The sequence below is a fragment of the Miniopterus natalensis genome, chromosome 4 (assembly GCF_054644295.1).
Source record: "Miniopterus natalensis isolate mMinNat1 chromosome 4, mMinNat1.hap1, whole genome shotgun sequence".
NCBI classification, from domain to species: domain Eukaryota; kingdom Metazoa; phylum Chordata; class Mammalia; order Chiroptera; family Miniopteridae; genus Miniopterus; species Miniopterus natalensis.
The window spans coordinates 99,629,568-99,651,294 of NC_142084.1; the positions used below are offsets into that span (position 1 = coordinate 99,629,568).

At 54.1% G+C, this 21,727-nt stretch overlaps 2 protein-coding genes across 3 annotated transcripts in view; one reads left to right on the forward strand and one right to left on the reverse strand.

Moving 5' to 3' along the window:
- The window catches only part of CHLSN (cholesin), a 71,693-nt gene that overhangs the window by 3,604 nt on the left and 46,362 nt on the right, over positions 1-21,727 (forward strand). The window contains exon 2 of one of the 2 annotated variants that reach the window (XM_087816130.1): positions 957-1,086. In XM_087816130.1, coding sequence (XP_087672256.1) covers positions 958-1,086 — 129 coding nt within the window. In that variant the 5' untranslated portion in view covers position 957. Of the gene's footprint in view, positions 1-914; positions 1,087-21,727 lie in introns of those variants that run through there. The other variant, XM_016212978.2, reaches the window with a different exon arrangement.
- Positions 16,007-17,372, reverse strand: GPER1 (G protein-coupled estrogen receptor 1). Its single transcript, XM_016212977.2, has one exon. The coding sequence runs from the start codon at positions 17,084-17,086 to the stop codon at positions 16,007-16,009; it is 1,080 nt and encodes a 359-aa protein (XP_016068463.2). The 5' UTR covers positions 17,087-17,372.

Below are 21,727 nucleotides of genomic sequence, written 5' to 3' on the forward strand. Positions count from 1 at the left end.
CTGGGTATTGTCTTGTCTTAGCTCCAGAGGCACCTTTTCCACCGCATCATGGTGCCCACACAGCAGCTTCTGGGACTGCAAAAGGCTTTTCTGTTTTCAGCTCCTTTTTAGGTTCTACCCAAAGGGGCTGGAAGCAGGTGGGGGATGGGGGTTCCTTCCTGCTCTTGCTGCTCCCACCAGCGTTCAGCCGCAGCTTGTACTGCAACAGCTGGAGTTGGTGCAGTTCCTGCTTCTCCTTCTGAGATCAGCCTGGTCCCTCTCAGACGTCCCTACTCAGAGGTGGAGGGCTCTCCACCCGACCCCTCAGACATCCTTTCAGGATCAGGACCCCTGCTGTTTCTCTGGGTTCCCCATGACATAGTCCCACAAAGGCGTGGCCCCAGTCGCTGCTGCTTTCACACTCCAAGGAGGCCACCCCAGACTCTTCATGGCTCCAGGCAACCCAATGCCTGGTGATGGGGCGCATGCGGCTCCCGGCTGCCTCCCTGGTTGGTGGGGAAGCATGAGTTAGTCCATAATACCAAAAAATAAAAATAACCTCAAATAATTAAGAAATAGACAAATTTTTGTGATTTGCACTTTTGGAAAATTTTGATTGTCATTAAAATGACCTTTCTCTTTGTGTTCATGTTTAGTTAGAAATACAGAATATACAGGGTGGTGCAGATGTAGATTTACAGCTGTGAGTATGTGAAAGAGTTTATTCTCGTGTTATTATTTAGTAATTGTATTATTTTTCATATGAACAACTGTAAACCTCAGGAAAGAGGAGGAAAGTCACCAGATTGTTAAGTTGGTTGTCTAAGGTGATGAAACTCGGGGATTGGACGCTCTTTTTACTTTCATATATTCTTTGTATTTTCTGAAATAGCTTTGTATTTCTTTCATAATGGGAGAATATAAAAATATTTTATGGCCCAAGACCTCTTATTTCTAATTTACTTTCCCTGTGGCAGGATGGTGAAACAGAAGAGGAAAGATACCGGAGTGCCAGAGAAAAAGAGCAAAAAGCTGAAGAAGGTGCCAGCAACAGAGAAACTGCTGGCACCAGAAGCCACGTGGGGCTCCGAGGAAGCACACCCGGAGGTAGGTGCCACGCTCATCTGTCCTCACCTTGGGTCCTAACCTGCAGGGACAGTTAGGGGCCTCAGTGCTGGCATCTGTGTGAAGGCAAGAGGTTTGGAACAAGTACGCGTGGATATACTCAGTGTCCTCCCAAAATAAGACAATACGGATTTCGATCACTTTTAGCTTGGAACACAGGGCTGTCCTTCAGCCACCAAATCTGTGTTTTCAGGGGGTTTTGAAGGCTTAATGGAGGCGCAAGGGTGTCAATGGCTGGAGCTGGGCCTTTGGATGGTGCCCTAGGAAACGGGGTGGCCTAGGGCACCAAGGGAGACACGGAGCACAGCTGGGTACATGTGTTTAGGAATTCACATGTAAAAATGCCACGTCTAGCATAGCATAAATCTGCTATAAAAATATGTGTGTACACATTTAAATTTGTTTTTTGTTACCACCGAGTTCTGAGTGTTAGCATTCTGCTCCGGTCTTGAGCTGTCTGTAATTTCTGGTGTGTGGTGATCAAAACGGCAGAAGATAGTACAGATTGTTCACAGGAAGTTGAGTTTGATTAGGCACCATCATGCAGCGCTTTGGCCGGTGGGCGAGCGGCACTTACTCCTCCAGTGAGACGGGTCAGCGCTGCGCTGTCCCCGTTTTTTGTAGACAGGTCAGCGGGAATGGAGGCTCTGGCGTAGACCTGGGGCCGGGTCCCTGCTTCCCGGACAGTCTTTGGTATTTGTCGCATGTCCTCGGCTTAACTCTTAGAGACCTGCCACTCCTCAGTCCTCTTCAGGAGGAAGACTTGGAAACCACCCGCTGGCCAGGGCTTGTTGCCGGTGGTGCTTTTGTCCACATCAGTATTTCAGGCCTGCTATGGTTTGTGCCCCAAAGAGTTTTTTTACCCTGGGGCAGTGTGCCTGGTAAGGTGCAGGGGGACAGGTAGCCTTTGTTCAGGACATGGGACAGGGCCGTGGGGCAGGAGAGCAGATGTCAGCATCAGTGTGCGTGGCTTCAGGGCCAGGAGTGGGTTCCCTGAGGCCACTGTGCTGGGGACACCTTGAAAGTCTCAAGGTGCCACATGTTCTGATGACTGTGGTTAAAGTTTTTGAGAGGGCAGTAATGATGTCCTTTTTGTTAAAAGTGATTGATTTTCATTATTAAAGTAAAGTTGATTAAAAGAAATTTGAAAATGAAGAAGAAAAGCAAGCCTTTGGGGGTGTTTCTCCCAGTCTCCTGTGGTGCCCAGGTGTGCGCTGGGTGTCTGTCTCAGTGGACAGGGCCCCTCAGTGGGTAGAGCCCAGTGCTTTCTGTCCGTTGTTCCGCCAGATGCTGAGGGTCCAGGAGCAGGAGGTGGCCCTGCCTGGAGGGAGCAGCGGGACCCCTTGGAGGCCCCATCAAGGCCGGGCGCAGCCCCAAGTGGCCAGCAGGGGGTGCAGGGAGTGTTCGGGTTTCCCTGAAAGTGCTGAGGAGCTCAGCAGGTCCGAGACTTGGAGGGTTTTCAGGGGTCTCGGTGAGTTGGGTGCTGGGCTGGGGCTTGTGTCCTCAAGACCCTTCCTGTCTTGTGGGTGCCAGTCTCCCAAGGAAGTGGAGGCAGCTGTTCCCCTGAACACAGCCTGCTCCGTGCTGGTAACTGTTTCCGCACTCACTCTGGTTCTCATGGAAAATAGGGAAAAGAGGTGCCGGCGTCTTTAAAGGATGGCGTTGACTGCTGTACCTAAGTTTATGGAGGGTGGACCGGCTGGGTCCAGGGAGCACTTCCCTGTCACTGGGAGCTTGTGGAAAAGTACTGCGCTGTCCTCACCGCCCCATCCTAGAAGAGCCTCTAGATCCAGTGGAGAAGGGAGATGCCTCTGTCCCCATGGGGGCCACTGTGTGTCCTCCCGGAAATGTCTGTCTGGGGAGGCCTGCGGGTCCCCATGTGGTCACTTCCCACAGCACCGGCGCCCTGAGCCTGTGCCAGGATGGCTGAAGTATCCCCAAGTGGTGACACTTCATCGTCCCTGGGGGTGTCCCTGCCCCTGCTCAGCCCTAGCCCGTGTCCGCTCGTCTTCCTCGTTCGGCTTCCTTTGTGTTTGCTGGTGCCGTTGGTGCTGCTCCGGGCCTCGCGCCTTGGTTTGCTCCGCTCACTGGCCATTAACCTGCACTGGTCCTTGTGGGCCTGAGCCTGGTGGAGAAGAGGGTGCCCTGTGGAGGCCTCAGCGTCCCCGTCATGGTAACCGGCGCGAAGAGGACATGTGAGATAAGAGACAGCATTTGAGATGGGCTGCCAGGTCTCCTCCTGAGCGTGATGCTCTCCACTGGGGCTCGGTGTGCGCCCAGTCCTCTCCGCCTCAGCTTTGTGAACCTTCCTTATGAGCCTGCCCTGCGCATAAGGGCTGGACAGAACCAGGTCTTGTCCTGCCTTGAGTTTCCTTCCAGAACCAGTCTCTTCCTTGTAAGAAAAGGTTTTGAGGAGCAAATGTTAGATTAAGTGCTGATTCAGATGGGCCGCTGACTCCAGTGCATTCGGGCCAGTGCGGGTTCTGCAGGCCTCCGCCTCCCCTACCGCCACTCTCACTGAGGACATGCATAGCACTTCTGTTCTGACCCAGACACCCAGCCACAAGAGGGGAGACAGCAGCAGCTGCTATCACACTGGAGCCTGTCAAGTGTCTGTGCATTTGGAGGGCACCCAGGCAGAGCCGCCGCCTCCCTGCTACAAACACACCTCTGGCTGCCTAGAGATGGTGGGTGGTGGGGGAGCAGGCTCGTTGTTGTCATGGTGATAGCAGGGCTCTTCTCACTTACTTCATTCATTACAATCCGTTGTGTTTGCAGAACACTTTTTGGTTTACAACAGCACCCCAATATTGGATTCTCGGCAGTGCCAAGGGGCAGGTGCTGTGCTTCACAGAGCAGTCAGCCAGAGATGCAGGGTCACCACAGTCGGTTTCCTGACAAGTCCCCTTGCGGAGCACACCAGGAGAGATAAGGGACCTGTGGTGTCACCTGCCCTGGTCCCTTAGTGCATGCTGAGACTTGTCCCTGGGTGGGTGGCTCTGTGTGGTGGCCACCTTGCCAAGCACCATATAAGGAACGTACCCAGCTCTTTTGGCATCTGTTCTCACACTGTAAACGGTGGTGGTGTTGGGAGAGAGGCCTCAGATGGTTGACCAGACTGTCTGTCCTACATGTGAAGTGAGTTTGGAGCACAGTGACAAGTAACTTTTGGAAGGATAGTAACTTCTTTTTTCCTTCAGAGTATAGTGGGCTCTTTCCATAGCCGGTTGGTCCCCAAGTCCTGAGTATATCCATGGGCTTAGCTGAAACGAGACCAGTGGGGACGGCTGGGCCCAAGGAGGCCCCGCTCTGCACCAAGGTCCTCAGGGGTCACCGTGTTGTTTGTATGGAAAGGAAGCAATGCTCCCTCTTTCTGTTTTCCTTCCTTTGTCATCTTGAAAACCCAGTAGGAATTACATGGGCGTGAAGCCTTCAGGCTTTATAAAAGCAGCCAGTGAGCTCGTGAACTCTGTGCTTCGAGAATTTTCAGAGCCAGAATACTTCACACCAATGGTATTTTGCCTCATGAAACATGACTGGTCCGGCAGCGGACTTTCTGTCCTTAAACCCGGGGGGGGGGGGGGGCGGGTGATAATCTTGCCAAATGGCTCCCTGGGAGCCGGGGTTGTTTTTCTTACAGAATTTCCCCTCTTCCATTGTTTTTGTTTTCCACTCTGACTACTGAGCTCAGGGTTGCCAGGGCTGGAATTGTAATTGACAGACTTGTGGGCTGAGAGGGAACCAGAGAGTAGTAATCATTTACATGGTGAGACCAGAGACGGTCAGTGATTTTCCTGAGGTTCCAGTGTTTGCCCCTGGAAACGGTGTCAGTGTGTCATTGTCTGTCTGTGTTACTGTTTCCCTGAGATGCACACCTGAGAAGGGATGGCAGGGGGAGGGTCTGCTCTGCAGTCTGATACCTGACGCCTCCGAGGCCCCCACTCTGCTGCAGTTCCTGTCCTCCATGGCAGCTGGGATGCCCAGCCATGGGCCAGCCTCTGGTAGTGCTGACCTGGTGGGGGAGGCACATCTGCTTTAATGTACCCTTTCACACTCATCAGTGAAACAGGCGTTTTTCAGCCATTTATTAATTGCCATGTCTGTCTCCCATGAGTTTCCTTATCACATCTTTTGCCTGTTTTCCTGTTGAATTGATTATCTTTTTAAAAAAAGAGGTTTTTTTGTGTGTACATATCGTACATACTTTATCCCAATTTGTTTCATGTATTTTCATGGTAATACTTCCCATAGGAGCTTTTTTTAATCGGTGAATTTAAAAATTTAATTTTGATTTTTTTAAAATTGAGGTTTAATCAACATATAACCTTAGTTTCAGGTGTACAACATAATGGCCATTAAGAAATCTAGCCCTAGCTGGTTTGGCTCAGTGGTTCGAACATCATCCTGCACACTGAAGGGTCCCGGGGTCGATTCCAGCCAAGGGCATGCACCTTGGTTGCAGGCTTGATCCTGGGCCCCGGCCAGTGTGTGCACTGGAGGCAACCAATCGATGTGTGTGTGTCTCTCTCCCTTTCACTCCGAAAAGCAGTGGAAAAAGTATCCTTGAGTGAGGATAAAAAGTCTGTGTTTGTGTTTTATGTGAGGTGGGAACCTGACTTTACTTTTTTCCTGAAAGAAAGATGCAGCTGTCCCGTGTCACTTAGTGCATAGTCTGTCCTTTTAAACATTCTTAACCCTTCTCTAAATTTTCTTGGGCTTGCATTCTCTTTGAGTATCAGTCTACTACTTTTGGTATATTGATAAAAAACTATACTTAGACCAGGTGACACAGGACACGGTGCAGAGTTCAGAAGAAACATAAGGGCACCAATGAGATGCCCGCCAGGAGCCGAGCTCACCCTCGGGCACCTGCAGACTGCCCCGGGACAGAGCACCACGCCTGTTGCCTGTCATGGTTTGGGCTCCAGCTGGGGCACCCTCTGTGTGGGCCTTAGGTCCATTACTCTCTTGTCAGCTCTTTGGTGCTTTGTGAAACTATTGTTTCATACGTTTTGGTCAGTGTTTTTGGTCCCCACCCCTCTCCCCCTCATCAGAGAGCTGGTCTAAATCAGGGTTTGGTCGGGGGCTTGGGCTTGGTGGGCTGCGTGGTCTCCGTCACACTGACCAGAGCTGCAGAAGGCACACAAATGAGTGGGCGAGGCTGTGCCCAAATCAGGTGTATGTACTGAAACGGGCTGGTAAGGCAAACCAGCCCAGGACTGTGGTTTGCATCCTTGTCTGAATGATTGATTGAGCCCACCAGAGCAGGAAGTGAATTTCCTGGGCTCGCAGCTGTGACAGGTGTGGCTTCCACCAGGCTGACTCCCAACTAGGGGGCGCGTCCAGTGGTCCTCGTTGCAGAGCAGCCCTTCCCCGCCCAGCTCCGGCTGCACAGGTGCAGACCTCTGTGCCCCGTGCTCCATGCTCCAGGGTCTCCTTCCTGAAAAGCTTGACTGGGCTTGGAGTAGAGGACAGTAAGGCCTTTTCCTGGGCTCATGGCCTACCCGGTGGACACTGGGTTTCTGGTGGACACTTGTGAAGTATGTGTGTCATTGCTGCAATGGGACAGGTTGCCATGGGCAACGCAGCCCAGAGGGCCAATTAGTAAAGAAGACAGCATCTGTGAGCTGTGAGAGAGCATTTGTTTTGAAATATAAAATTAGTATCTGCATAGATGGGGGCTCAGCCACCAGAGACCCCCAACCAGAAGTCCCAGGCGGAGCCTTGTCCCAGGGTTTAAAGGCTGGAGGGCTGAGGGCACCTCAGCTCTGCTGCTCAGCCTCCTGTGGGGACAGCTGCTCAGGCTCCTTATGGGGTCTGCCCAAGCAGAGCTGGCCTCAGGGTGGGGGTTAGCTGTGCAGTGAGTCCCCAACGCTGCCTTTCAGTACTCAAGGCTGCACTGGCCTGGCAGGTTCTGTGCTGTGCTCTCTGGAGGGGTCAGAACAGGGAACAGTGAGAACCACTTGAGGAAGATGCTGGCTTCCAACGAGGGGGTGTGTCTCAGAACTCAGCCTTTAGTACAAGAGGCAGTGTTTGTTCTGGGAATTGCTTGGCTGAGGTGGGTGGATGTTTTCAGGGTGCGATAGATGGATTTGGGGTGTGTGTGAAGTGAGTGACCTCTGACACCCCTCCCAGCACTCCAAATCCTCTCTCATCCACTGTGGTCCCCTGGGAGCGGGGAATCTGCCCAACAGGACAGAAACAGGTCTCACCCAGCCGCTCGTCCAGCTTCTGTGTTCTGATGGGGGATTGTTGCTAAGTGCTGGGCCTGCTCATGAGGGGCCCTTTCCTGCCGGAGCCCCTAGGTGGTGGGCTCAGAGCATTTCCATAAACAGGTCACTTCTGATAGTGCTCAGGTAGAGGACCGGGAGGACTGTGCCATTGGGGTGCCTACTTTTTTTAAAGAAAACTTATTTTTGAAATTATTGTAGATACACAGTAAATTGGAAAGCAATTACAGGGCGGTCCTGTGTGCCTTCTGCCCAGTTTCCCCATTGATAGCAGACTGTGGTATCAAAACCAGGAAATGGACATTGGTGCCACCCCCAGGCCTCATTCAGAGTCCACTGGTGGTGCATGCATGCGTGTGTGTGCACGTGTGTGCGCGCGCCTGTGTGTGTATGCACACGTGTGTGTTTCTGTGCAGGTTCCTGTAACCATTACAGCCAAGGTACAGAACTGCTCTGTTACCATACTCTCTCATTCTGCCCTTTGCAGCCACTCGCCCTGTGTGTGCAGGACACTTGGGTTGTTTCCAGAGTTTCACTTTTACGAATAAGGCTTCTGTGAACATCCGTGAACGTGTTTCCTTCTCCGGGGAAATGCCCAGGAGTCTCATTGCTGGGTGGTTTGGGATGTGCATGTATAATATCTGGAGAAACTGCCGGACTTTTCCAGTGGCTGTTTTCCCAGTGGCTGTCCCCTTTTACCCTCCACCGTCACTGAATGGGACTGCCACCTCCCTGCGCCTTCACCAGCATTTGGTGTTTCCCTATTTTGTATGTTAGCCATCGGATGGTGGCTCACTTTGGAAGAGGAAAGCCCACATAGTCCTAGCAGTTGGGGCAGGCAGGCAGAGCTCTGCTTCTCCCAGTGTTGGTGATGTGTGCCATCGGCTTTGTTGACTGCTGGGTGGGCTGGTGCTGGGAATTTTCTGGCTGCGCGGCAGGGCTGTCCTGCCAGGTCCACGTATGTGTGGCCTTTGTCTGCCCTGCCTGTGAGACTTCCTTGTCTTTCTCCAGGAGCTTTTTGGGCATCATTCAGAAGCAAGGGCAGGGGCTGGGGCCACAGGCACATGGTCTGTTTGTGGAGTGGCCACAAGCATGTGAGCCTCTCAGACTCTAGAATGTGTCCTGGGCTCATCTGTTAAGGCTGAGGAACTACGGGAGAGTCAGGAGCTAAGCAGCTTTCCCACCGCCATGGAGATGCAGCAGTCCTCACTCTGGGCCAAAGAAAACAGCCCCCGCACCCTCTAGCTGTCCTCATGCCAGCATCTCAGGCTTTCACTGCTACCTCGGTCAGCCAGGGAGATATTTGTGAGCCCTGCTTCCTTGTGGTCAGCAGAAAATAACGCAGCAAAATGTGATTTTAAAAAGCAGTGTTTATTATTCCTTCTGAGGCATACATGACCAGCGTTAAAAGAGAGAACAGAAAAGCACACGGAGGGAACCAGAAGACTCATTCTACCAGCGATGGTGCTGCAAGGTAGGCGGAGCTTGTCCGCCTCAATATTTTACAGTGGACATGGTTCCTCCTCCACCTGGGAGAGCACCCACCCCCACCCTGGGACCTGTATTCTCTCGTGTTTCCCAGTGTGACAGAGGAAAAGGTAGCTCATGGCTGTTTTTTGGTTTTTTAAAAATACATCTTTATTGATTTAAGAGAGGGGAAGGGAGAGGAGAGAGAGAGATAGAAACTTCAGTGATGAGAGAGAGTCATTGGTCAGCTGCCTCCTGCATGCCCCCGATTGGGGATCGAGCCTGCAACCTGGGCATGTGCCCTGACTGGGAATCCAACCGAGATCTCCTGGATCCTAGGCCCACGCTCAACCGCTGAGCCACACCCGGCCGGGCTCATGTTGGTTTTAATTGCATTTCATTGATGACAACTATGAATGGTCATTTTCTACATACGTGCTGGTCATTTGCTTTCCTTTGTGAAGGCCTGTGTGTTTCTTACCAGTTCTATGCAAAACTTACCTTCTCTCTATTGATTTGCAAGCACACTCTTTATACAAACAGCTCTTTATCTTTCTTTATGAGTCAAATATTTTCCCAGTCAGGTTATTTTTGTTTATGGCTTTTGCCCTAAACAAACAGCCCCTCTACTGCTCCCAGGCTGCGGGGCCCTCTGCTCCCTCCTGGCTGTGCCCCAAAAGCCTTCAAATGTGGCTTAGAAAATGCTGCCCACTGCAGGAAGCTGGGGGCGTGCTTGCGCGCTTATGTGTGTGTGTGTGTGTGTAAGAGTCTTGCACACAGTACCCAGGTTTGGTACCAGGCCCAAATTCACACCAGTGTGGAACAGTGAATTCATGGGCTCCCCAGCAGAGACAAACACAAACCACCCACAGGGACTCCCAGGGAGACGTCTCTCCTTAAGAGCGACCCACAATAGAAACACAGTCATGGGAGAAACACCATCAGGAGAGTCCTCGGGGAAAGCAGGTGAGAGGATGATCTGAAGACTTTCAGTGTTCACGGTATTTGGAGGGGTAAAGCACTCTCTCCCGTAGTCTCCAACATGCGAGAAGGACAGGCAGAGTGGGGAAGGAATCCACTTGAAATACTAAAGTAAAAACATGATTGTGGAAATCCAGAACTGGACGGGTTAAACAGTAGTTTAGACACAGCTGAAGAGAGTGTTAGCAGCTGGAAGATGTGAGGAAATGCCCTGTACTGTGCACAGTGAGGGATGGAGACAAAAAACCCAAAACGCTAAGAGATGAAGATCCAGCTTACATGTAAAGGAGTGAGGAGAGAACAGAGAACATGGGAAGAAGACAGCATTTGCAGAAAAATGCTGTGGAGTTGATGACTGTGTGTTGAAGGAGCACATTCAGCCCCAGAGTAAGAAGTAACTTCACCACCACACACGTGGGAGGAGACAGCATCTCATTGACAGACATGGGCTGCCCGAGAGGCGGGGTCCCCTGCAGTGCCTCCTGGAAAGGTGGCTGTTTCCTGAACAGACAGCCTCACATGATGAGAAAGGGAAGCTCTGGAAAGCAGGCCCCCAGGTCGCCTCCAACATCCGTGCTCTTCTGGTCGTCCCAGCCCTGCGAAAGGGCTCCACTTCCCGACACAGGTGAACTGTGTTCCTATAGACGCGGTGCACGAGCGCTCGTTCTAACAGCGTACTCAATTTGATTCTTAAAAACAGCTCCTCCCCGGCAGAGGAGAACGCGCGGTTGAGAGCCAGTGGGGGAGTTCATGGGGAGAGGTTTGCCGCATGAGCGCAAGTGTGGTTCGTCCTTAGGGTTTCTAAGAGTGCATCTGGCTCTCCACTCCCACAGGGCGCTTTGTCACAGACAACTGAGGTGACGAAACTCTCACTGTTTTTTAGTCCTTTTGCCATTTTTCAGATTGAACTGGGTCTAGGTGGCCCATCCCTCTGCAGAGTTCCCAGAGGCCCAGGGTGGTCACTCCTGTGTCCAGAGACGGCCCTGGGAGACTAGGGGCTGGGACTGTCCCTTCTGTGCTGAGGTGAGTCCCTCCCATGGCTGATGGCAGAGTGGGCAGGGATAGTCTGGTGAATGAATCTTTTTTTCTCTTGGCTTTTGAAGAGGGAGGTGATGCCATTGATGTGTTGAGAATGTCAGTCCTGGTGTAGATTGGACATTTTAGAGCTTATGGGAAATTCTGCCCCCAGGGTGCCCAGAGCTGCTCTGGGGTGTGTTCCTGTTCCCTCCCGGGCAGTTGTGCCCGTGCTGTGACTGCTGGGCCTTTCTCTGCTGTCGGACAGGACACACAGCGTGGCTGCATGTTGTCTCCACTTCCTGCCACTCACAGGAATCCCGGGATTGGTTGTCCTGGTGAGGTGAGCAGCTCCAGGTTCACCCAGGGCACCTTATTTTGCTATAATGTCCCCTGCGGTTCTGAGGAGCGTGAGCCCCTGCCTGACAGATGGCAGATGCAGGAAGCTCCCGTCCAGGTTCTGAAGCCCAGAGTGGGCAGATCAGGCTGTGTGTTTGTTCAGTGTTTTCAGAAGTATTTTTGTGAAGAGATTTCCCAGGATGTGGGCCTCACAGCTGGGAAAACAGTGGCTGCTTTGAAGCGGTTTCCCAGGCACAGAGCTTGCCTCCTGCTGTTCGCAGCATAAACAGTGTCTGGTTTAGCTCGCCGTCCTTGTGGGCATTTTCAGGGGCGCAGCGGCCTTTCTTGGCTGTGTGGTCCCCTCAGGACACTTACACGTGACACCTTTAAAGGCTAAAAATAATCGTGGAGGTTCATCTGGTCAGTGCTGCTGTCTCCACTTCGCATGGTGGCCACCTGAAGCCAAGCTCGTAGACCCCGCCCCCCCACCCCGTCCTGAAGTGCGAGTGCGCCCTGACAGGGCCCCACCTAGTGCTGCTCAGGGCAGGGGCTGCACTGTGACCAGGAACGGGGCAGGTGCCCATCTGGCACAGGCTCCTGTATGAGACCCACTCTCTAGGTGTTGGGAACGAACCAAAAAGTGGGACCTGAGACTGAGTGGAGGCCAGCCAGCCGCTGTAACACAGACGGGTCCCAAAGTCCAGGCCTTAGGTAGGGTGGGCATGATGCCACAGTCCAGGGGTGTGGTAGGGCTGGGACCCAGCGGCATGGTCCAAGGGAGCCCTCCCTCCATATGTTTTTGTTCTGGGGCAGGGGACAGACCAAGTGAAGGCCGAGGGCTGCACCTTGAAGGAGGCGACCTGGAAAATGCAGGCACACCCTCCGCATGCCTGCTGGCCTCACCGAGTGTCCTTCTAGCGGGCGACAGGCACGGCCAGTAGCCAAGGGCCCAGTCATATCCAGGGGCTCTGTTCCCGGGAGCAGGAGAGGGACAGGACCCTGGAGAGAGCAGGTCTTTGTCGTGGGACTTGATTGCCTCACTTTCACCTTCAGAGAAGGACTGGAGCCTGGTAGACGCTCAAACAGGGCAGCTGGAGTGAGGCTGGTGATCTCGGGTGCCCTGCTCCCCTCTGAGACTGTCAGTGGGGATAACTCGTGCGTATCATGCAGGGTGGCATGGGACCCAGGAGGTGATGCGATATAGTAGCGAGTGGTTAGAGCAAGCACTTGGGAGGGTAGGATTACTGCTCGAGTGGGTGGCACGGAAACCGGGTGGAGTGGATGGCTGCATTTGTTGAGAGCTAGCGATTTTATGAATTAGTTTCTGTTTACATTGCTGCTGTAAAAACCGGTGGGTTCTTAGTAGCATTCTGCCCATGGAGTCAGATCCACGGGAGCCTCTGGCCCCTCTACTTAGTTCTGTGACTGAGGCAGGGGGCCCTTGGTGCTCCTGCGTCACAGCTGTGAAGTGGCGGTGACCACCAACCATCTCAACCACAGGAAGCGTGCATGAGATGACACAGAGACGCGCGCTGGGCATGGGGCGGGCACTTGGGGGGTGTCAGTCAAGTAATAAATGAAAACAGGCCTGCGCTCAGGAAGTTTGGGGTTTCATGCAAGGAGTCAAGCTCCGTCACAATTTAATCAGCCAACGTGTGACATGGCCAGCTGAAAGGACCCGGGAAGGTGGTTTGTGTGGTGACGCTCAGCCACAGGTGTCCCCGATGCTCATGTATTTCTGTGCTAAGTGTCATTCCGATGAATATTGCTCTCACCCACTAGCTAGGCTCCCACAGATGTAATGAGTTCTGCCTTACCTGCGCCGGCACAGGGTAGTTGTCACAGGTGCAGCTTCTGCCTCCAAACTTTGACCTGAGAGGAATCTCAGCCCAGAGGATGGCGCTTGCATCCTGGCTCCGCTTGGACACTTAAATTTGCCGCACAGGCCAACATGTCCTCATCGCCCTGATGGCTCATTGGCAGACAATTGTGAGTACAGGGTCGCACTGTGGCCTCTGGTGGCCGACTGTTCTGTGTGAGGTGACTGCACCTTCTGAGGACCAGAGACGGGGCTCTCAGGTGTTTCACTTTGGCAGCCACTCGAGTGCCCCTCTTTTACATATACAGGTGTCTGCTGCCTCCAGACAGCAGTCTGGCTGCTCCCACATTCAGGCTTGGGGACCCCAGGTCAGCCAGGACGTGGGTGACATGCAGGGAGTGTGAGCGTGTGTGAGCATGTGTAAATGCGTGTATGAGTGTATGTGTGGATGTGCATGCATGAGTGTGCCCATGTGTGAATGTGGGTGTGAATGTGCATGCACATGTGTGTTCCCGTCCCCCCTCCTGCAGCAGCTTGGCACTTGGCGGCATCCCCTGGCTCGAGTCTGCGTGCAGCACCATCTTGCTGAGCCTGGCTCCTGGACCGAGAGCCCTGCCAGCACTGGTGTCCTCACTGGAAGTCCGGCCCCAGCCAGGCTTAGAAGCAGGTATTGCCAAGCAGCTCTGTGTCCCCAGGTCTCCTGGTGCCAGACACAGGAGCCACCGGGTGGGCTCATCCTTCTCTCCCTTGGGACATGGTTGCCGCCGGCTGTCTGAAGAGGGCGTAGGAATTTGTGACCAGGGTGGACGTTGGAGGAGTTCCCGCGCATCCAAATTGAGTTTCTCTATAGTATCTATCATGTGGGAGAGGAACTTGGGTGTGCCTTTCCTTTCTTCCCGCGGGCACTGCTACGCTTGGAGGCTCCGGCTGCGCGCTCAGCTGTCACTGTCTGTGCTCACTGCCTCGGTGACCGTGCTGAGGAGCAGAATCAGCTGGGCACTGGCCATTGTTTCTTGGAAGGAACTGCTCAGTGAGACCAGTGTCCTCCTTGAGACAGTGCCCTGCTGGGGTTTTCTTCATTCCTGGACGATTTATACTTTTGAATCAACAAAGAAAAATGCCATATTGTTGGCTAAGGATGGAATGTTCTGAGCAGGGCTGTATCTCAGGAGTGATGTCCAGTCTCTTATTTGTTGTGGCAGTGACTTCGCTGGAAGAGCCTGAGGCTCCTGGCAGACTGGGCGACTCACCTGTATTCCAGGTGATGGCTCAGAGTGAGACGGGCTTGAGAGCCAGCGGCCAGGGTTCATGTAGCAGATTTCCTGCAGAGCCCTGTTGTAGGGGCCACGGGAAGTAAAGACAGGCTCAGACTTGGGATAGCCCCTTCTTTCCAGGAGACGACACCCAATGGAAATGGCCCAGGAGGCAGAGGGGGACGAGCACATTTACAGCTGTGCAGGCGGGGAGGGGAGGAGGGAGGGATCAGGATCTCTGCGTGGAAGGGTCCTTCCACGTTGGTGGGGTTCATGGTCAACCTTCTCGTAATAGCTGGACCCCCGCCAGGAATCCCCACAGCTGACTTCATGCGATAAGCTTTTGATTGAGTCCACCCAGGAGAAACCCTTAGAATTGCAGTCGGGCCTGGTGAACTTTTATGTTCTGTTGGCTTTTAAAACCGTTGTTCCAGGCGAGATCCGCACCCACTGGACAATGGGAGAAATCAGATCAACTTGGAGAGGTGACGTTTTTCTGGGTGTGTGACAGCTAAGGCCACAGGCGTGAGCACACACCCACTTGCCTGCCCTCGTGGTTTGTGTGGGGTCCCAGGGACCATGGTGGGAGGCCCCAAGCCTTTTATGGAGCTCAAGTTCCTGGAAGTTGGTGCTGTCTCAGTGCATCTGGGACAGCATTGTGGAGGCCATGCTGGCTATTGGGCCCGTCCTGCTGTGGTGGACAGGCCTCCCCACTTCTCTGGGACCCCCGTCCTGCTCTGGTGGACAGGCCCCCCCCACTTCTCTCGGACCCCCATCTGTGGGCTCGCTGACTGCCTGGAGGCTGCAGCTGTCGTTGCAGGGCTGCAGGCTGTGCTTATGCTGACAGCCAGAACCTCCTAGAAAAGTGAGGACATGTTGGACATGCTTGCCCAGAGATGGTGCAGCAGGTGTCAGACACCTAGAGATGCTGGCTGTGTCCAGTGGCTGCACTTAGATGTTGGCCTCTGAGAGTTCTCACCTGAGTGCGCCAGCCTCGTGGTGCGGGGGGACATTTTCCCTTGTGTGGCTCTGAGAGCCCCCACCTGCCCCATGAGAGAACTACTTAGGGAACCTGGAAGACAGCACACGGGTTTTATTGACAAAGCTGACAGTGCTGCTAGCCACTGTTACTGTTTACAGTTTAGCAAGACTACATGGTGTCCTCACAGTCCCCACTGTCACCATGCGAGCTGGAGTGTCTCGCTGCTGCCCCGGTGCCGCCCTCAGTGTCACTTGCTCTAATGTGTTGCAGAGATGCTATAAACAAGCATAGTGTCCAGATGGGCATCTCGGAGAGCAGTGGTGGCCTGCCCTGGAGAGGAGCCTTTCCAGCCGAGGCGGCCTGAGCACACAGTGTTACTCACCAGGTGTGGGCAAGGACGTTCGGTGTGCACAGCAGGTTACCAGCCAGTGTCCAGCTCAGATCAGCCTCAGTCTTCATTTTTCCCCAAGGGGCAGATTCATGGAGAGCCACCTTGAAACTAAGGTATTCCACCGACAGCGCCCCTCCTTTTGGCTTGCGATGGCCAGCCTCAGAACTGTCTGCTGCTGCGAGATGCAGTCTGTGCAGAGAGGACGTGAGGGCCACGCTGGTCGCCCGGCCACTTCACCATCCCTGACTGCAGTTGGGAGCACAGGTGGTGGGCACAGCTCTGTGCGGGAACAGTCAGCATTGGGCGACTAGTGCGGGTGCTGAGATCCCGAGGGTGGGGCTTCCAGGCCGGGAGAGGCCTTGGCATGCTCTTGCCCCGTCTGTGCCTCGCCCCGGTGCGGTGTTGAGTGTGCTGACCGGCTCCTGTCTACGCCACACTGCTGAGCCTCCCCTCAGGCTGCTCGGCACTGTCTGGAACCATGGCCTTCAGGGCCGTGTGACACAGGCGGTTCAGGGTCGACACACTTGTCTTCTGCTCGAGGTACAGCCTCAGCTTGTCTCTGAAGGTCTCCCCGAGGAAGCTGTAAAGGAGGGGGTTCAGGCAGCTGTTGGAGAACGCTGCGAGGTTGACGATGTGGCCGGTTAGGGGGTAGGCGTGGCGGAAGGACTGCTGGCAGGGTGCGGCGCCCGGCTGCGTGGGCTGCAGGAGGTGCACGCTGATGAACACGTTCTCGGGCAGCCAGCAGAGGAAGAAGACCAGCACCACCGCGAAGATCATCCGGAGGGCCTTCTGCCGCCGGGGGCGCAGGCCCCGGTGCCCATGAGCCTTGACCAGGGCCCGGGCGATGAGCGAGTAGCAGAGCCCGATGATGACGAAGGGGATGATGAAGCCCAGGGTGACCTCCAGCCACTGGATCTCCCTGACGTCCGCGAAGCAGAAGCAGAGGTCCCCGGTGTGCTGCAGGTGCACGGCCGTGAAGGGCACCAGTGTGGCGGAGACGGAGGCCATCCAGATGAGGCCGCAGCTGAGCCGCGCGTGGGGCTTGGTGCGGAACAGGCTGCAGCGCATGGCCTGGGCCAGGGCGAGGTAGCGGTCGAAGCTCATCCACGTGAGGAAGAAGACGCTGCTGTACATGTTGATCTGCAGGAAGAGGGACATGAAGGTGCACAGCACGGCGATGTCGTAGTACTGCTCGTCCAGGTTGAACACCTCGATCAGCGAGTCGGCCACCAGGATGAGGTCTGCCGCCGCCAGGTTGATGAAGTACAGGTCGGGGACGGTCATCTTCTCCCGGGAGCTGACGTTTACCACCAGGATCAGGAGGTTCCCCACAAAGCCGATGGGGAAGAGGAAGATGGTGTAGAGGCAGGAGAGGAAGAGCCCGATGGCATACTGCTGGTGCGCCGAGAGCGTGCCCGTCTGGTTGGCCAGCACCCTGCCGGCAAGTGCGTGGGACAGGTTGAACGCTGCGGGGGTGCTGTTGTAGGATCCGGGGTCGGTCTCCATGCCAGAGATGGGCGCTCGAGGAGCCTTACCCACACCTCCACTGTGTGCACCCTTCAGGATCTGCCGCGAGGCTCACAGAAACCCGTCTCAAACAGCAAGGCTGTCTTTACAAAGAATGGCTCTGCCCTTGGAAGAGAGCCAGACATTTGTCAAATCTGAACCTGGCAGCAAGAGTACTGGCGGCCAGTGGGATCTGCTCTGCACGGAGGAGAGTGAGGGTGCGGTGAGCTCCTCTGCGCTGCCACGCTCCGTGGGCACCTGGAGAAGCAGAGGAGAGAGTGAGTCCTTCTTTCCCTTCCATTCTGCAGGGCTGGGAGCTTCGGGTCAGTGCCTGGGTGGGTGGGGAAGGGCCTCACTGGAGGTGGTATCATCGTGGAGGGACAGTGGCCACTTGAGTGGAGGCAGAAGATTAAACGTTTTCTCCCAGGGCTCCCAGAGCCGCAGACGGACAGTGAGTCATCCTCACCCCTAGATGCCTCGTTAACGAATAGCTGGCTTGTGAAATAATGAGATTGGGTTTGGAAATCTTAGGAAAACTACTGTCTGTCGGGAGAGGAGATAAAATTGATTTCCGCAGCTGCTGGAAAGAGGAGCCGGCAGGATGGGAAAATCCCAGCTTTTCTGAAGATGCCTTGTGGGGACCGGAGCAGCCTCTTCTCTGACAATAAAGTGATCAAGGATACTAAGTTTAGATGCTGAAAATGAGGCTTTTTATCAAATAAGACAGAATAAAGAGTAAACATGGTAATTGTTTCAGGAAGTACTATCGACCTTTTATTCAGCGTTTGACCATTACTGTCCCACCTAATGTATTTTTGTAATGTTGTTTGTAACCTAGCAACTCAGTAACCTAGGGAGTGGGCAAGGACATCAACCTTTCGGCTTCTGCAGGGCTGGCACCTGTGCTGCTGGGAGGCATGGGGCGGCTCTGTGGACCTGGGGCCTCGGGTCTGCACTGCACCCAGCTCCCTGAAATCCTCTGTGGGTCAGCCCGGGACAGGGGCCGTGTCCGTGGTACTAAGTCGTCTCAGTGGGGAGGGGCTGCCCTTGGCAGTGAGCACGGCCTACAGCCCACAGGATTGCCCCACCCCAGCGAGGGACCCTCCCAATGGCAGTGGCATGGGCTTGAGAAACCCAGAGGAATTTGGCTAGTCACAGTAGAGTGGACGTGAACTGTCTTCTCATTCGAGTGTTCATTTTACCCACGAGGCCCTTAAGAGCCGTTTTTCTAAAGTGTCGCCAAACCTGAGTAGACATTCACAGACCTACGGCTTGAAAATACTGCTTTAGGACAAGAGAGATTAACCACGCTGTGGTGTCAGAAGCCAGTTTAACGTGTTAGGTACCCTGTGTTTGGCTGGGCTCCTGCGTCTGAGTACAGTCATTAGTTTAGACCTCTATTCCACTTCTTTGTAAAAGTGGCTCAGATGTTTGCTGCTCTTTGTGTATGGGAGTTCTGGGGAGCTTTAGACAGAACTTGGGGGGCTTACAGGTGATTGGGCCCACGGTCCACCTGCTCTCTCCCTGTACTAGTCAAATGGGCTTCAGGGAAAACTTTCAACTGATTCCTTCTATCCCGTGTAAGTGGCGTCTCTGGTCCTTGACAGATGCTGCTAGTGGCTTAACGAGAAGGCGCAGGGACTGAGGTGTAAACAGCTGTGGACAGTGCCCTCATGGAGACGACAGGGAGTGTGTAAGCATTAAGGGCGTTAGACGGCCTGATGGCATTTGATCCTGATATCCACTATTTGTCCGGATCTAGAGAAATAAGCCACATTTTTGTCAGGTCCACTAGGTGTGCGTTTTTGTAAAGGAAGATTAATCACCTGTACTTCCTGGGCCAGGCAGGTGCTTTTGTTGAAAGAGTATGGCGGCTGTGCTGTGGCGGGGGTGGCTGCCTGTCCCTCAGGCACCGGGTCCTTGCCGGAACACAGGGTGCAGTCTGCAGATAGCCTGTGTGCTGAGCCTCCCTCTCCAGTCAGGCCGACGTGGTGAGAGCAGAGCTGGGGTTTTCTCCAGGGGAGCACGGCTCTACCTGGAGGTCAGGAGCCTCGTGCCCATGTCCCCAGTTAGTGCCTAGTCTAACCACATCTGCGTCCAGCTGCTACCCACAGTGGGGGACCCACAACAGACTTACCTGTGCCAGAGCTAGCACCCTGGCCTGGGTCGTGTCTGAGCAGAGCCTCCTGTCCTCCGTGGGCTCCTTGGCTGGCCTCGGGACTGTGCTCATGGTGGGCTGGCCACCCAAGTGGAAGAATACTGGGGCCCTCCTGGGAGCAGAGACCTGCCTGTCATTGCCACTGATTCCGAGGCAGGTCTCCCGCAGCACAGGGAGCAGCCTTATATATGCAGCCTTCCCAGGGCCGCCCATTCTGCTCTGGATGCTGGACAGCCTCCCAAGAAGGCCAGCGTTAACCCTTTTTTTGCTGGCTTTTTCTTCCCACACGGTGGCAGTGAGCTCAGTCCCACTAAACATTTTCATGGAAGTTCCCAGTTTAACTGCTTCCTTCGCCCGCTGATACAGGTGTGTGTGTTTTTAAGTTTGAGGGGATTATAAATAGGTTTTGTTTGTCCTTTAGGTAATAACCCACCATCACTTCTTGAAACTTAAATATTCTTGCTTGTTTTAGCAACTGACTGGCCTTAAAACTAAACAGTGAATTTTTAGTTTGGAGAATAACATGTGGATGATACACAGAGACCCTGACTGAGGAGTTCCGTAGATATGCGCAGGGAGAAACTTAAACCGAAGAGGTAGCAGGTATCTTGGCAAATAAATGAGGAATTGGAGTCGTTTGCTCTTAATTAGCCACATCTCAGTTCCCCTTCCCTTTGCTCCTGACGCCACCTGTGTGCACCTGTCTTGCAGGTGTTGGTGACAGACCTAAGAGGCCTCCTCCTGCCACGGGCACCGCCCTGTTGCCTGTTGCCCAGTGCTGGCCTATGTGGTCAGGACAAACTTAGTTTGGTTCCCAGCACCCACCTGCTAGTGGTCAGCATTGTACCATGGTCCTGGAGAAGGGCTGGCAGAGCTGCCAGAAGGGCCAATATCCCCAGATGTGTGTGGTTCAGGGCTGCAGGACCCATAGGGCCCGCTTGTGCAGGCTGCTTGCACCAAGTTAGGCGGTTTCGTAAACATTTCATTAAATGGATCTCATCCTTCCTTTCCGGCGTCTTTTCTTACTTTTTTAGTTTGTTGAATCTGGAGGAGGCTGAACTCTGAGTGATCTTTTGTATTACTGACCATGAATAAATCAAGTTGCTGCAGCGCCAGCGCCTGGAGCCTGTGTGCTTCCCAGGGACACAGGCTTGAAGCCAGGGCTACTTGGGCCTGGGCCTGACAGGCAGGGGCACCTCGGTCCCACAGCCCAGGGGCCAGAATGAGGCTGCATGCTTCTTGTTCTGTGTATCAATTGCAGATGAGCTGGGAGGCATTCTATACAGTAGTAACTCACATCTTTCAAAGATGTGTTGGGAAATACACATTTTTCAACAGAGAATTCTATATAAACTTTTTATGGAAAAGCACTAACATCCCAGGTCCTTCCAACTTTGGAAGCCCAGCCATGACCCTGGTGGGTTATAGCTTCCTAAACATCGAGGGCCGTGGACGTGCATGGAGTGATCCTACTGTAGGCATCTGGCCAGCAGCAAACCACTGACACGCCCAAGCCACCATTTTGAAAGAAGCCCCGAGAAAGTCCAGTTCCTCTGCAGCTAAACAAATAAGTAAAATGAAGCCAGACCTTGAAATAACCAAACATCCACTTAAAAATAGCTGCTTGCCATTCGTGCACCCTGGCCTGTCCCCCACTGCTGCCCCAGCGGCAGCTCCAGGCCACTGCACCTTTGCATTTGCCACTGGGTTCACTTTGGGGGGATGGTCCTGTGGCTGGCTCACCAGCTCTGTGCTTGAGGCTTAGAATCGGCTGAGCTGGGGCTGCCACGTCTTGGGCCACCATCTCGTTGGAGCACTGGGGACTGAGTGACTGTCAGCCCTCACAGAGCTGCTAGTGGGAGGGACGGGCCTGGTTTCGGGGGTTTCAGCCCCTTGGACCCAGTTAAGTCGGCGCGAGTGCACATGATGGGTGGCACACACCAGGCTCTGCTCTGGGGAGCGACCGTCCAGTTCCCTGGGGGTTTATGGGTGAGATGTTCTGGAATGTCAGGCTGAAGACCCAGGGTCCTTGGCCCGGCCCTACCTTATGATCCTCAAGCTGTACCTCAGGGAGAGGCCCCCCCAGTTGGTTATGGTTTGTCTGCTGTTAAAAATTGGGTAAAACACAGGAGACGATTGTCCTCAGATGTTGGGACGATGGGCAGTCAGGATTTGTCTTTTTAAAGTTAAGGTTTCTGGTCGGTGCCCTTCGGGCCTAAAGAGCCCCCCATGCTATAAAGCCCGCCCTGAGTGTGCTCTGAGTTCTCTGCGGCTCCAAAGCTTTCTCCTCGCTCTGCCCTTGACAAGCTCCTGTCCTCGGTGTGTCCAGTCTGACGCAAGGTGACGGGAACTGGACCAGAGTCATGCCATGCGTTAGGCAGCAGCCCCAGGCCTGGGGCTGGGGTCTGGAAGCCTGGACCTAGTAGCCTTTGGCTTCCGGCCTCCCCGACCTGTCTGTCCACTCCAGGCAGCAGGGCCTCCCC